This window comes from Phoca vitulina, unplaced genomic scaffold (assembly GCF_004348235.1).
Source record: "Phoca vitulina isolate PV1807 unplaced genomic scaffold, GSC_HSeal_1.0 scaffold5, whole genome shotgun sequence".
Lineage (NCBI taxonomy): Eukaryota > Metazoa > Chordata > Mammalia > Carnivora > Phocidae > Phoca > Phoca vitulina.
Window position 1 is genome coordinate 31,236,625 of NW_022589708.1, and position 15,158 is coordinate 31,251,782.

The window sequence follows — 15,158 nt, forward strand, 5'->3', positions numbered from 1 at the left end:
TAAGAGGCTCCTAACCAGTTTCTGCCCCCCCCCCCCAGACTTTGTTTCCTTAAAATAATTCTATGTAACAGCACAGTGCTTAGAGTCATAAAATACACCTTAATCTTAACACTCCTACATTAAAAGAGCCTATGAGGACCTAAATTACCTGCTGGATCAAGTTCATACTTCAGTTTGGTGATCAAGGCCTTGAATGCAATTCAAGTCAGTAAAGACACAAGTGCCAACTATGTGTAAAGGCTGTAGAGGGTACAAAGAATACCAGTGAAGGAGAAACGATGAACATTTGGAACGAGGAAGAATCCAGCAAATGAAACTTTCACCAAAGGTGAAAAGTTCAGTTCCAACTAGGGGAAGAAGAGGTCTTGATTCATGAAGGAAGTGACCCTCCTAGGCTTTGAGAGAACAGGACGACTTCACAAGACAAACATGGGTGAAATGAGCATTTTCGAATCTGGGAACAATAAGAACAAGTATGTATGACATGTTGAAGAAAGTGTACACTGTGTTTAAGAAAAAGCAAGCAGTGTTGTGTGGCTCGGTCACCAAATTTCAATTCTTTTGTGGTTCAGGCGACCTTGAGTTCAGAGCGCCTGGTTACGAATCCTGACTCCACCACTCAGGACCCTGTACGGACAAGTCACATGACCACTCGTGCTTCAATTTCCACAACAGCAAAACAGGGATACACGGTCCCTGAGGACTCAGAAATCGCCCAAGAAGCCCGTCGGCACATGGCAAGCGCTCCGTAAGCAGCTGTTACAGCACTACAAAGGGGGCTCGGGACCAGTGTTGAGGGGACGGAGTGCTCCCCTGAGTGCTTTGAACTTCACTGAACAGACCACAGGTGCCATGAGAGGCTCTGGAGCAGAGAAATTACCAAGTGCAGCCTGGCATCATGCAAGTCGATCTAACACCAGCCTTGCAGAGAATGCAGAGATACGGGTGACGATTTACAAAGCGTTCGCACTGATGGGGAAAGGGCCTGAGCATTAGGCTAGCCGAAGCAGAGACAGAAAAGAAGACCGCCATGGGGGATTCTGGAGGAAGAAATGAAAGGATATTACTGGCGTAAGTGTGAGGTAAGAAGGAGAAGGAAGACCCGAAGAACACTTACAAAGCTACCAAAACATCTAGATGTTCACCAACACACTATTTTTTATTCTTCTATTCTCTGAATACCTAGAATTATAGAGTTTGGACAAACGCTTGGAAGAGCGTTACGAACACCCTTGACTTATTCGTCCCGGGCTATCTTGTAATGTTCACAGCACTGTTCCCGAGGCAGAAAGCTCCTTCTCGGTGACAAGAGCAGGTGATGCTACCTGAGCAGTAGCACTGTCCACAGTGTAGGAGTGGACACACCGAGCAACTCCGAGATGGGCAAGTCACCGTGTGATCTATACATATGCGGGGCAATTCCAACCACTCGACTTGGCAAAGCCTTATTTTGCTTGGTAGGATACCATTTCAAAGGGGCATGAATCCATTAATGATGACACCTGAAACCATGCCATGTTAATTCAGGTTCTCCTGAACTGCAATAACGTGGAACACACCCAACACCACACTTAGCCTCTTTTTCTTAATCCCTGGATGCGACTAGTCAGCTGCCACCCTGAGGGCGTTCTACCACCTAGTGCACAATACTTTAATAAGGCTGTTTTGTCGGGTTTGCTATTTGAAAACGTGAAAGCAAACATGCACGTCCATAAAACAAAAGCCACCTTGCTTCTGTTTTTATTATTCACCCACTGGTACCTTATGTTCTCCAAGTATACCATAGGTTACTGTTCTCATCCACTGAAACTTAGGATGTTAATTATAGATTTCCAATTCTTTAAAAATGAAGTTAAAAAAAATGATAGCTAAGGACTTTAGCAAGCTGAAGAGATTATTTTTAGATATATGTTTGTCAAGATGCATGGGAACAACAAAGAAATATACCTCCATGTTAACAAAGATAATCTCTAAAAGACAGGACTACCAATCGTTTTTATCATACATACTTTCCTGCATTCCCAAATTTTCTCAAGCACAAAGTACTTCATAATCAGAAAAAAAAGGGGGGGGGCACCTGGGTGGCTCTGTCGTTAAGTGTCTGCCTTCAGCTCGGGTCATGATCCCAGGGTCCAGGGATCGAGCCCCGTGTCAGGCTCCCTGCTCCGCGGGAAGCCTGCTTCTCCCTCTCCCGCTCCCCCTGCTTGTGTTCCCTCTCTCGCTGTGTCTCTCTCTGTCAAATAAATAAAATCTTAAAAAAAACCTTAAACTTGTAAAGCTTTTCTGTGGTAAATATGCCATATCAACTTAGTGCACATAGTTCTTTCATTAATACAATTTAGGCCAAGTTATATACTTGGTGCTGTGCCCTGGAATACACACATACCCTGGTAAGGCAGCAGAGAATGTCTGACTGAGCCAGAGAACCACAGGAGCTCCTCCATGCTAAGGGGTTCATACAGCTATCAAACTGCTTGACAATGGTGTTTGTTTTGTTTTGTTTTGTTTTAAGAAAAGCTTTCTGTACTCTAGACAACCAATGACTTTTAGCTTACATATAAACATTACTACATTCATCACCTAGCAATTCTCCTAAAAGCTATCTATGGTGATTTTAAGTAGGAAAAACTACAAATGCCCCCCATTCTTCATCTGAAAGTATATTTTGTTTAGATTCCAAACATTAAGGAACATACCTGTCATACTGTAACAAAGCCTCAATATTCCCATTAAGATACAAGTAAAGGCACAAAATTGTAGACTTTCTAAATTATTATTAAAAGTCATGAGAAGATTGGGGTGTCTGGGTGGCTCAGTCGGTTAAGCGTTTAACTTTTGGTTTCGGCTCAGGTCATGATCTCATGGGTGGTGGGATCCATCCCTGCATAGGGCTCCCTGCTCAGTGGGAAGTCTGCTTGTAAGATTCCCTCCCCTCTCCCTCTGGCCCTCCCCCACTTGCATGCTCACACGCTCAATCTCTCTCTCTCAAATAAATAGATCTTTAAAAAAAAAGAGTCGCAAGAAGGTTAATATTATAGGGAAAGAAATGCCATGTCCCTAGAGGCCAGCACATAGCATGTGTACTAGTTTCCCCTCGTGGTCAGTTAATTTCCCTGAGAAGGGGCTTTTATTACTCAATTACCTGTTAGACCTAAATCTGTAACCTCCCAACTGACCCCTACATCTGAACCAGGGACTGCTGACCACTAGAAGTGTAAGGCAACTGTTGCTGAATTGAAGAGTAGAGAGAAAATAACAGCCAAACCCTAAAAAGATAGGTCCAAAAAGCCTCAATACACACACAACATCACAAGGCTTATCTGGATCTATAAATGCAAAGGTGGAAGAGGCCTACTTCTTCCAAGATGTGCTAAAAATAAACTGCAGTATCGTTTTCCACATTATCAGCCCAGATAATAATGCCTAGAGGTTAGAAGCATGGTTTCCAGATTTCAATACTCATGTTTCTGAGCAGTGCGTGACAGGCAGCCTTCCCAAATTCACCTGCGATCCCGAGACCTCCGTCTGCGGTGAGCTTCCCCCTTCTCCAAACGCAGATGTTAAATCGGGGCCAGATGTTGAAGACAGTGTGGCTTGAGAAGTGGCGGCCTGGTCCTGGGAAAGTGATGAGAAGGAGGGTGTAGGAGACTGCAGCCTCCTCACACCTTCTCCCACCGCTGCTCGCTCTCTCTCACTGGACTTGCTGGAAACAAGCAGGCTTGTGTCAGGTTTCTGCACAGAGGTGCTCACCAAACTATTCTGCGTTCTCTTAGCATCTTCTACATCTCCGTTAAACTTCCAAGCATCATCCATCTAAAAAGGAAACGCCATTTTAAGGTTGGTGTCATTAGATTTCTTTTTAAAAAACATATACATTAAATACTTTAAAGCTATAGAAGTAACATACCTCCCACAGCAACTATGCCTAAAAGCTCGGAGTACATTCTGTCATGCTAACAGACAGGCACATTTGTAGTGGGAGGGGGATTTGTTTTTTACAAAGTGTTGATATTATAGACACACTGTTGAAACTTGCTTTGCTCATTTACATCACCCTGATAGGTCAATGGACAGATCTCTAGACTAGTCTTTTTAATTGCTGAATGCTCCATTGTACGGGTAGCTACAATTTATGCATTTGATATGCATTCAGTGTTGTTTCAAGTTTTCTGTAACTTCCAAAAACATTGCAACAAGTACCCACTTATTTTTATAATTGGAATATTTATTTTTATATTTTTATATAAATATAAATATAATCTATTTTTATAGATTCCCAAAAGAAGACTCGCTGGACCAAAGGATATTTTATAATATGAAATTATAAAAAATAAATGTAATATACAAACTTTATTTATCTATTTATCTTCTCGAAAAAAATTGTAGCAGTGTACTCGTAATAGAATATAGAAGAATGGCTATTTCTCTGCATCCTTGCCAACCCTAGACATTTTCAATGTTTTAAATCTTTGTCAATCTGATGTGGTAAAAAGCTGTACACCTCATTCTTGCTCTCATGAGGTTGAACATGCTTCGATGTGTTTTATGTTATCAAACATTTGAACTCTCTCTTCCTGAAACTGGCTACTCATTTCTATATCCGTTATTCTACTGTTTGCCTGTCTTCTTACCAATTTGTAGGAACATGTTAAATCCTAGTTATATTAACTCTATATCTAAAACTCATTTTACTAATATTTTTCTGAGTCTGTAAGTGGTCTTTTGACTGTTACTAATGAGTCATATACATTTGATTTTTTTATGCTGCCAAATATATCTCTATTTTATTTACTATAATGATTAGGACTTTCCTGACTAGTTTAGGCAGGTTTTCCTTACCTTGAAAATCTTTTCAAGTTTTTTCTTAGATTTTAGGATACTATACTGGCAGAGGTAAAAGAAATCTGAACATTGATCTTAACACTATACTGCGTCCTCTTACGTAGTTAAAATTAATACACCCACTTTCAGCTATGCAATACTGCTTCATTCTCAGGGCAAGTGATTCCATTTTCTATATTCTTAAAAACCCCAATATAAATAGAACCATGAGATACATTTTAATAACCACATTCATCAAGCATATCAAGTTCTAATAAAGCAGGTAATCAGAGAAAAATAGAAAGCTGTACATAAGGCATCTGAAAATATTTAGGTTAAACCATGCAAAATTGCTATTTTGTAGGTCAAAAAGAACACTAGCATCTTCATATGGTTCAGCCTAATACTTTACAAAAGCTACATTTGAGAAAATACAACACTAAAAAATGTTCTGCCTTAGAAAGCAGCTTATTCATTCTTTAAAAGGTATCAGGCCTTACTTTGATTGAATTTAAAGTTTAATCAGTTCCACAGAGTTGTTACATTTTAAGCATTAAATGTGTATTGAAACTAAATCAGCTGAAACAAAATGGCCCTATACATAAGTTATGCATATTTTCTACATCAAGTAGAGGTAACTCAAACTTCTACCCAAGTTCCCCAACATTTTGCTCTTGAGAACAGACTAAATGAACTGGGAACACATTTTTTACCGTGTAGGATCTCGGGAGTGATGAGATTCCCCTTGCCTGAGAGCCAAAAGGTCTCGGTGTGACCACAGATGTTAACCTGGCTGTATCAGTTTTCTGGTAACTTCTGGGGAGAGTGGCTGAAATTCGAGTCAGCTCTGTTTGTGTAGTCAGTGAATGCTGAGAAGACAAAGAGTCTGGGAGTTGTTCTTCCATGGGGCTTTTAGAAGGAAGCTGAATGTTAGCGGCCACAGCGGCCTCTCTTTTTGCAAAAGTTGTGGAATCTTGTTTAGGAATTTCTGTAGAATATGCTGTTTCCTTCTCTTCCACTCTCTCGCTCTGGTAACTTGCTTCCAACATGGTCGGTGTAGGGGAAGGCATCTCTTCATTCAATACATCATCAAAGGAATGCAACCTCCTCCTCGAGGCAACTGTGGACATTTGATTTCGGGATTCCCTTAGCAGGAAGAAGCACACCATAACCACCAAGTTACGCAGGTGACACACTGAGGTGGACAGACAGAGGTTACTTGGGCAGTAACATAAAATGGACTAATAAAAAGGCTACTGACTTCACACAATAACCAACACGATATTAACAGAATAGGAGGATAAATACATGTAATTTTTTTTTAGTGCCACACTAAAAGATTGTAGGAACTTGATTCTTTTTTTTAAAGAGGCTCTCAAATATTTCAGAGGGATTTTTTTAATTGTAGAGATGTTAATAAGAAAATGAGGATGGGGCGCCTGGGTGGCTCAGCCGTTAAGCGTCTGCCTTCAGCTCAGGTCATGATCCCAGGGTCCTGCTTGGCGGGAAGCCTGTTTCTCCCTCTCCCACTCCCCCTGCCTGTGTTCCCTCTCTCGCTGTGTCTCTATCAAATAAATAAAACATTAAAAAAAAACAAGAAGAAGAAAGAAAATGAGGATATTTTACTAAGGGAACATTCACGAAGTTTTACCTACAAGTTTATCAATCTTCCAAAATTAGCGCACTTAAAATATAACTGATTGTCTGACAACCAACTTGAATCTTTCAAAGATGTGGGTTGTGAGTATTTTTTCCTGTATGCAATTTAAAATAATTTAGTAAAAACAAAATACCACAAAAGACTCAGACTTCAGTTAAGGTCAAGTTAGTATATGATTTCATATAGCTTGATAGAACTTGCATGGACAATTACTACAGATTAAAGACACCATTCATATTTATAGAAAAGTTCATCACACATCCTCATCACTACCATTTAGTAGGGAATCCCTCCTAAGTGAATGAAACTGTGTTTACCATTTGCTTCTATGGCACAAAGGAGCTTTGTTTAACTTCACCTGACAGCACATTTCCTTTTTGCCATTATCCTTAAAGCATATTTGCCTTCCCCCTGACCTATAAATATTCCAAGGTTTCTCACAGTAACTGCTCTACGGGAACTTTAAAATTGGACCTTTATCCTGTTCTGTTGCAATGACAAAAATAAACCCCTTACATTTATGCTTATACTGTCTTCCTTTAAAATAGAATTTTAATCGCACCACTAAAACATGAAAAGGAACTTGATATTTTACACAATTTAGATGAGTGGGAGCTGGTTTTATTTGGCCAGTCTATTCCTAAATTCATTTTAAAAGTAGAAAAGGTAGTTTATTTTCTGCACCAAAGATGGCCAACACCACCCAATACTGCACTTGAATATACAATGTAAAAATCAAGAAAGAATGCCCACCTATATTAAGCACCCATTTCTTTTGTTAATCCAAGTCACTCTTTATTACAGCAATACTTTACTTTCTCATTGCAGAGCAAAATCCTGACTGTTTCACATCTATTTGCTTACGGTTTAATATTGGTATCCAACCCTTACATAAAATATGGATTTCTAACACTGGAAACTCCAATCGTGAGATGCACTCAGCTTTATTACCTGTCCTGTAGCATTTCCTTAAATGTCTTAGAGCTTCTCTCAGATTTCTCAAGTGCCTGCTTTTCAATTTCTTCCCTCTCTTCCTTTTTCTTCTGCAGATCTGAAGTGTAGCTTTTTCGACGATCTTTCCATTTTGCAAGATCCTGACAGAAGAAAATCACATCAGCACAGGCATACCTGAATTTCTACACACCCTCTCTAGCAATGAGAGAGCGCCAGGGTATCCCATTACATCGCTGAAACTATTCACTCCAACTTGATGCCAAGGTGGCCTAATTTTGCTTTTTATAGCTGGCGTTTCTGTACCAACCTTTATCTCATGTGTCTGTCTAAAAAACCTGACCTAATAAGATAGACCCCATTACTGTTTTCCTGCCTCCCTGCCCATTTCACAAAGCCTGCTAAATGCCTGTAATTGGGTGCCAGGTCAGAAAGATCAGGAACTGTTTCAAATTCATTTTCATCTTACTCCAATAATCTGGCTGTTGTGTGAAATATCATATTTCACTAGTACAACTGGAACAGAGACAGGATTGGAATGGTGAGGCGTAAGTGCCCACTCTGTCTTTAATTTAACATACACCGAGCTGGATCCCTGCTTTGAGGCAGAGGACCACAAACGTGCAGATGCGCAAGATGTGGGTTCCCTCAAGGAACCCTTGGTCTGAAAGGGAAAGGGACTTGTAAATAAAAGTTCAACAATGAGTGTGACTGGACAGTACAGGATGGCAGGGGTCCGAAACAGAGAGAGTGGTCAATTCTACCTCAGGCAGAATATAAAGGCTTTCCTGGCGAGGTCAGGCTTGAGGATATGATTTTAAAGCAGGTAAACTCTACTCAACAACAGGGCAATAAGGAAGATGCCGTAGGAAAAGTGGACTTGTTTCCCATATTCCCAGGAACAGAAGCTGGGTGACCTAAATTAGCCCTAGCAGCCTAAGCTGGCTGTGACACTCAAGGGTTTAAGACATTCTGGATGGCACAGACTTTTCTAGGTCTCCAAAATAGAGAAATGCCATGCTAAGAACTGCCAGTGGCATTCCAGTCCAAAGAGAAGCACATCCAAGATCTCAGACTAAACTAGTTTGGTTTATACCCTTAAGAGTTGACAGGGCCATTCCTGTTTAAAAACAGCCTGAAGCCAGTACGAACCACTTCCAAAAAGAATAAAGGCAGTGCGCATTTAGTCCTACAGGGTAATCAGAGTGAATTCTCATCTGCATTAACAGATAACCCCTCAATACTTCTTTTCACACCCAAACTGTCCCCATGTATCAGGTGGCTCCGTGGCGCAATGGATAGCGCATTGGACTTCTGTCCCCATGTATCTGGGCAAAGTGACATTGAATTACTGTTTCTTGATCATTAAATCGAGTTCCCAACCAGAAGAGACACTGGAATTGAGAAATGCAGCCAAGGCAGAAGGTTCTTCTTCATCTCATAGGCTTTAATCTCTTTGAAAATGAAGATTTACTATCCCTGGCCCTTTTGTTCATTCTAACACTCTACTCTTCCCATAAAGTTATCCTCAAAATCCTTTGGGTTCGCTCTGTATAATTTACCTATTGTATTCCTAGACACTCTTTTGGTTTGTAACAATTACCCCTTTCAAAAAAGGTCAAGCTTTTTTTCCTGCAGGGACAAAGCTAAATAGTAAGTCTGTGTCCATATAAACATCTGGATATAAGTCAGCTCTATGAAAACATCTCATTTTGATTCGTATCAGACAATGACTTTTCCAGCCAAAATACTACGCCTAGTTATATTTCTTATTTCTCCCCAAATCTCTATTAACTCTGAGAACCCCCTTCATCTCTTCCTACTAATGCCAAGACTGTTCAGGACCCCCTGCTCCTCTAAACTTTGAGCTAAGTCTCTTCCCTTCACAAGCTTCAATAACAGTCATACCCCAAATTCAACCGACCAAAGCAAGGGAACAAATTAACCATGCTGTAAGGAAGCAGATTCACATTTTTGAGAACTCAGAGAATATTAGAAAATAAATATCCTATTATATTTTTCACAGAGGCCTTTAAAATAGGCAACAGTGATAGGCCAAAAAGGTGTACGAGTCTTTTCAAAGGAAGCTGATCGCATTTTCTGTAGGACTGAATTCTGTAGCAAGGAAAATCATCTCAAGTATCCTGATCTTCTTTTAAGAAAAGCAAGGAAGAGTCAAATAAGAATACTCTCCCAGTTTTCCCTTCTCCCAATATAAAAAGTACTCACATCTTGCCATTTCTGGTCTTGTTCTTTTAGTTGTGATTTTATTTTCTGCATCTCCTCGTAACGCAGCTGACGCAAGTTCTGAATATCCTCCGCGCTGACATCACTCATGGACTTACTCCTACAACCAAAATACCCATGGTAACCAAGGGTCACATGACCGGATTTAGGGTTAAACTGGAAGGTTGTTTGTTTGGAAATTCCATCTAAATTTCTGCTGTACTACCTAGACGTTTCAGTGATATTATCACAGAAATAACACTACAGAGATAAATGGTGTTTTTCCAAAACGCAGAAACAAGAGCCTAGCACTCAACTCAAGTGTGGATTCTTTCACAAAATGGTTAAGTGAACCCTGCATGAGTCTGAAAAAATAATCCAATGTTCATATTTGGAGTGGTCCATGCATAAAAGGATTACTTTAGAAAGAAATACTTACTAGAATCGTCTATATTTTTCTATCTCCCCCAAAGATAATCTTTTAAGGTTTGGCTGCCTTTTTTGGGCACTTATTAAATAATTTAATGATTACCTGATATTTTCTCCTCAAGTTCATTACCATAAATAAACTTGTTACTTCTTCTCAAGGATTCTCTAAAATCCACCCCACCACTGCACTAGACTTACTCTCAAAGCACCATAGGTAGTTTCTAGCAGTCAGTTATAATGGAATGACCTTTACAGTCCTCTGTTTTATATTAAGGCAGATTGCATGTCTCCCAATGTGTGACCCTGTTATGACTATGTACTGAGGATTAGCTCTCAGAGAGCTCAATCTAAAGTAGAATCAATGAGCAGAGTGAGGTGTTAGACATGAGGCACATAGAAGGGATGGTCAATTGCACTGGAGAACAGGGTAGTGAGAATGGGGTAGTCCAGTATGAATACTGGAGAACGGGTAGGAATGAAAAAGAGCTTTTGAAGGTGGGGTACCCAAAATGTGCTTTCCTATAGAAGTTTCATAATGCACTTTGGATTTTATTTCATTTTAACGGACTCTAATTTTATTTAAGTAAGTTATTTAAGTAACTCTACATCTCCTTCTTGGGCCTTTAAACTTCGCCCTCCCCGAGAGTTTGCTATCACCACATTTCTTTTATAACATGCTTGCCCTTAGCTAGTTCAGGAATTCAATTAGTCTCTATGCAAATGACTCCCAATCCACACAGCCCCAGGGTCAGGCCCTCCCTTGACTCAATTCCAATTACTTGTTGAATAAATATCTGCATGGATATCCCCTAAGCACCTCAATTGTAAAAGGACCGATTGAAATAATATCTAGGAAGGATTCTGTAAACTATAACTCACTAAACACATGGTTATTGTTGATGTAGCCAAACTCAATCTTGTCCCCAAACCTGCTTTTCTGCTTGTGGCTGTTAATGGTGTAACCTGCTTTCAATCATCCACATTCGAAACCTAAGAACCATTTTTCACCTTTGCCTCTCCCTTCTCCCTACTTTCAATTAGTTATCAAGTCCTCTTATTCAGTGTCTTTTTCTTTCCACTTCTTTTGCCAACACCCTAGATCAGAACACAGCCAACTCTTACCTAGACTTTTAAAGTAGCTTAAATTATCACCCAGCCTCCAGATCCAGTTAGTCTGTCTTCAACTGTTCCAATAAGAAAGCCCTTCGTCAGTATATATGCCTTTTTAAATGCCACTCATTCCTCAGGATCCCTGATACACTAAACACTGGATGGGTGTGTGTAACTTTCTATTCATTCTCCACTTCAAAGTCTAACAGACTACTCAAACTTGACTTGTCATAGACCAAAAACATGATTACTCACCCACAATGTACTCATCAGTGAAATTCAACTCCATCCTTCAGATTACAGGCCAAAAATCTTGGGAGTCATCCCAGATGCCTCTTTTTTTCTTATATATCCTAACTGGTCCCATCAGTAAATCCTGCCAGTCTACTGTCTAATTATAACTAGGACACAACCACTTCTCACCACCTCCACCATTACCACCCTGATCCAAGCCATCATATCTCCCACCTGGATTATTACAATAATCAGTCTTCCTGCTTCTACCCCTTCTTACCCAACAGTGCATGCTCAATACCACAGCCAGAGGGATCTTCTCAAAATTACACTCAGATAGTAACATCCCTGTACACTGCACCCATCAGTTTCTTTCCATTTCACACGAATTAAAAGCAGGTTCTTCCAAGACCTAGGACATTACCTGGATCCTGCCCACCTCTCTCCGTTCATCTCCCATCATGGTGCCCCCTTCACTCACACTGCTCCAGCCAACTGGTTCCCTTGCTTGTGCCCAACCTCCTGCTCTTCTACTGGCTCTTCAACCAACCATATGGCTTATCTCTCACTTCCAGTCATCTGCTTGAACATTACCTCAGTGTTTCCCACCCTGACCACCCTACACAAAAGAGTAAATGCACCTCTCCCTTGGCCACATTATCCCTCACCTTTCTCCCCATAGCATTTCTCCCCATAGCATTTATTGCCATTTGAAATGTTTATGTACACCTCACCTGCCTCATCCTCAAGATTACAAAGCAGGGATTTTTTTCTGCCTGCTCCTATATCACCTATGCCTAGAAGAGTGCCTAGCCCATGGTAGGTGCTAATAAATGTGTTGATCTAGAGAATATTCTACCACTTTGATAATAATTCCTACCTCTTCCACACCAAAAGTGGTCTGGCCTTTCTCTCCACTCCTCTACTGCTTTAGTTATACCTTTCTCCTCGCATTACATTCAGCATTACAGTGTGTGTGTGTGTGTGTGTGTGTGTGTGTGTGTGCACTTAGTTTATCTCCCTCACAAGTCCACATGTTGTTTGGAGAAAAACACATTAACACATAACAAAGCATACAGGATACATGCATTTAACACCTGTGGCAAGAATGGGGTATGTTTTATCATACTTAATCAAGCAAAATAAATTTGAAATGTCTCTTTTTGTGTGTGTATAATAAATCAGGATCCCTCCCCAAAGTTTTATAAGGAAAGCTCTGTAAGATTTATTAAAGAGTATTAAGGAATTACACATGGAATATATATCAAATTATACACTGGATCGTTAAAAATATACACCTAACTAGGTATGACTATATATGAACCTGATTTATGTGAATTTGAAAATATAAATTAAGCTATCACTTCAAAGAATAAGACTTTTTTTGTGCTCAGACTTTAACAGACTCCCTAAAAAAGAGCACAGAGCCTGGCACCCAGCAGGAGTGAACCTCCTACCTGTGAACCAAGGGAGCCCAACACTGTCCAGAGCAGACTAATCCCTGTTTCAGGCAAGAATGGGAGTTCCCTATGTTCCTGAGGGTGTACAGTTACCTAAAGAAAGCCTGAGCACATTCCATGCAGGCTGAACTGAGCACTGGGGTGGCCATGCCACCGATTTGCACCCCAACCTAACATCACTTAGCTTCTCTGCGCCTCAGGTCCTCATCTTCTAAGCAAGGAAAGTGTTGTTATAAGAAAAGGCGGAAGGTTATACCGATTGTATTTTAATAACTATCGGTGCTTTACACCAACTATTCTTATGAAGGAAAACATGACTGCATGGAATTTCTTGAAAACGAACTCCCAAAACAGCTTCAGATTAGCGAGGTCACCCTAGGCCACATTGATAAAATCTAGAACTTTCTGAGTACAGAAGTCTTTCAGCCAGATCATGAAGAATTCTTTCCTTCCTTATCAGAATTACCAGCATAACATTAAACTCCTGAGGGCTTACTGTGTGCCAGCCACACTGCCAACTGGTCTACCTGGATTAGCTCATTAAAAGATGCGCTCGTCTGGTTCTACCACTCACTAGCTGTATGTCCTTGGGAATGCTGCAATATCTGTGTCTCTTTCTTCATGTATCTATAATGCATCTAATACCTACCTGTCTACCACACAGACTAGAGACAGTCTAAGAAGTAATATCTAAGAAGTAAGGGATCAGAAAGGACCAACATGTAGAAAATGCCCTAAATACAGAATCACTGATTGCCTTAAACAGCAGGTAGAAATTCCATGATACTAATTCTGGGGTTCCTGGAGTCCCGAACTTTCAAAGGAAGATAGGGATATACTCATTTATGCACTTTTGAGTATATTTCTGTTAGGTGCTGTAGGAATTCTCTGAAGCACAATCAGTACTAAAACCTGGATAATAGGCTTTAGAGTGACTAGAAACTAGGATGATAATGTAACATAAGAAACTTTTCATTTATAGGTTTACAGTCTAAATTGCATTTTCCCTATAGCAGCACTATTGATATTTTGGGGCTATAAAATTATTTATTTATTGTAGGAGGCTGTCCTGTGTCTCGCAGGACAATTTAGCAGCATCCCAGGATATAAAAGCACCAGATGGCTAGTAGAAAACCCCCATCCCCAACCCACCCAGTGTAATAATCAGAAATGCCTACGGACATTGCTGAATGTTCCCTAGGGACAAAATCCCCAGACACTCACATCCATTTTATTTGCCCTTCCTCTTTGTTGTCTTAGGTGTCCTTATAGTTCTACAGAATCTTTTGGCCATAACCCATACATGAAATGTACATCTCTTAGTTGTCTTTGATTAAAATTTCACCTTCAATCAGTTTTCATTTCCTGTTGATCCTGGCAGTAGACTAAATGGCTTAGTCCTATTACAAATTATAACTACATACCCTTACAACAACTTTGTTATTCACAGCTTCTGCCGAGAGGCATCATAACCATATTTTCAAATGTCATGGAACCATACAGACAAATCCATGCAACACAAAAGCACGCGTGACAAAATGCCACATAGAAAGCATATTAAAAATAAACAGAGTGACAGATGTTAAATGCCAACAAAAAGCAAGCCCAAAATGAACAAGCTAAGTCTTTAAGAGGTAATATGCATTTCTCTTTCACCTGGTCCTTAACCAAAAGGAAAGCATTCTTGTTATAGGCAGTCATTTTTCAATCACAGGATGTTAGCAATAAAGATTTTCCAGGTAAGTATTCTAAGTTTAAAAATGGACATTATGTCCAAGAAATATCATTAAGAAATATCACTTGTTTCCTGTCATATGAACATGTCTAGAAACAGGAAATAAGTTCTAGATGAAATGCCTATACTCAATCCAATTTTTTGTTTTCATTGCAGCAAAGCAGTTTAAGAAAACCATTGGTAACTGATAGAACACAGAAAAAAAATCCCATATAAAAGGTTTTGATGACAAGTGGTATGAAACACACTTTAGTTTTCTGAAGACATATTTGCTTTACTTTCCTTTATCTGACAAGTCATGCATTATTCATCAGTCTCATTTTACAGATAACCTTGCTATATTTGTGTTACCTTGGCACTACACTGCAAGGGGGACAAACTTTAAAATAAACAGTGTACCACGCAAGCAACAGTCTGGAAATAGTCTACAGAAGGTATTTGCTGCTGCTAGCTAGAGCCAGAAAAATCCCTCGCTTTCTGAACTTGGCATTTGGGTTTCTCTTCTCTCTTCTTAGCCCAGTCATACAGGGCA

The 15,158-nt window shown here is 40.0% G+C and overlaps 1 protein-coding gene across 6 annotated transcripts in view; it reads right to left on the reverse strand.

Moving 5' to 3' along the window:
• Positions 1 to 15,158, reverse strand: part of LMO7 (LIM domain 7) — a 197,782-nt gene that overhangs the window by 29,204 nt on the left and 153,420 nt on the right. For 5 of the 6 annotated variants that reach the window (XM_032402833.1, XM_032402839.1, XM_032402837.1 and 2 more), the window contains 4 exons: positions 9,662 to 9,779; positions 7,433 to 7,575; positions 5,535 to 5,967; positions 3,505 to 3,813 (listed from right to left, as the gene is read on the reverse strand). In XM_032402833.1, coding sequence (XP_032258724.1) covers positions 3,505 to 3,813; positions 5,535 to 5,967; positions 7,433 to 7,575; positions 9,662 to 9,779 — 1,003 coding nt within the window. The remainder of the gene's footprint in view (positions 1 to 3,504; positions 3,814 to 5,534; positions 5,968 to 7,432; positions 7,576 to 9,661; positions 9,780 to 15,158) is intronic. The other variant, XM_032402836.1, reaches the window with a different exon arrangement.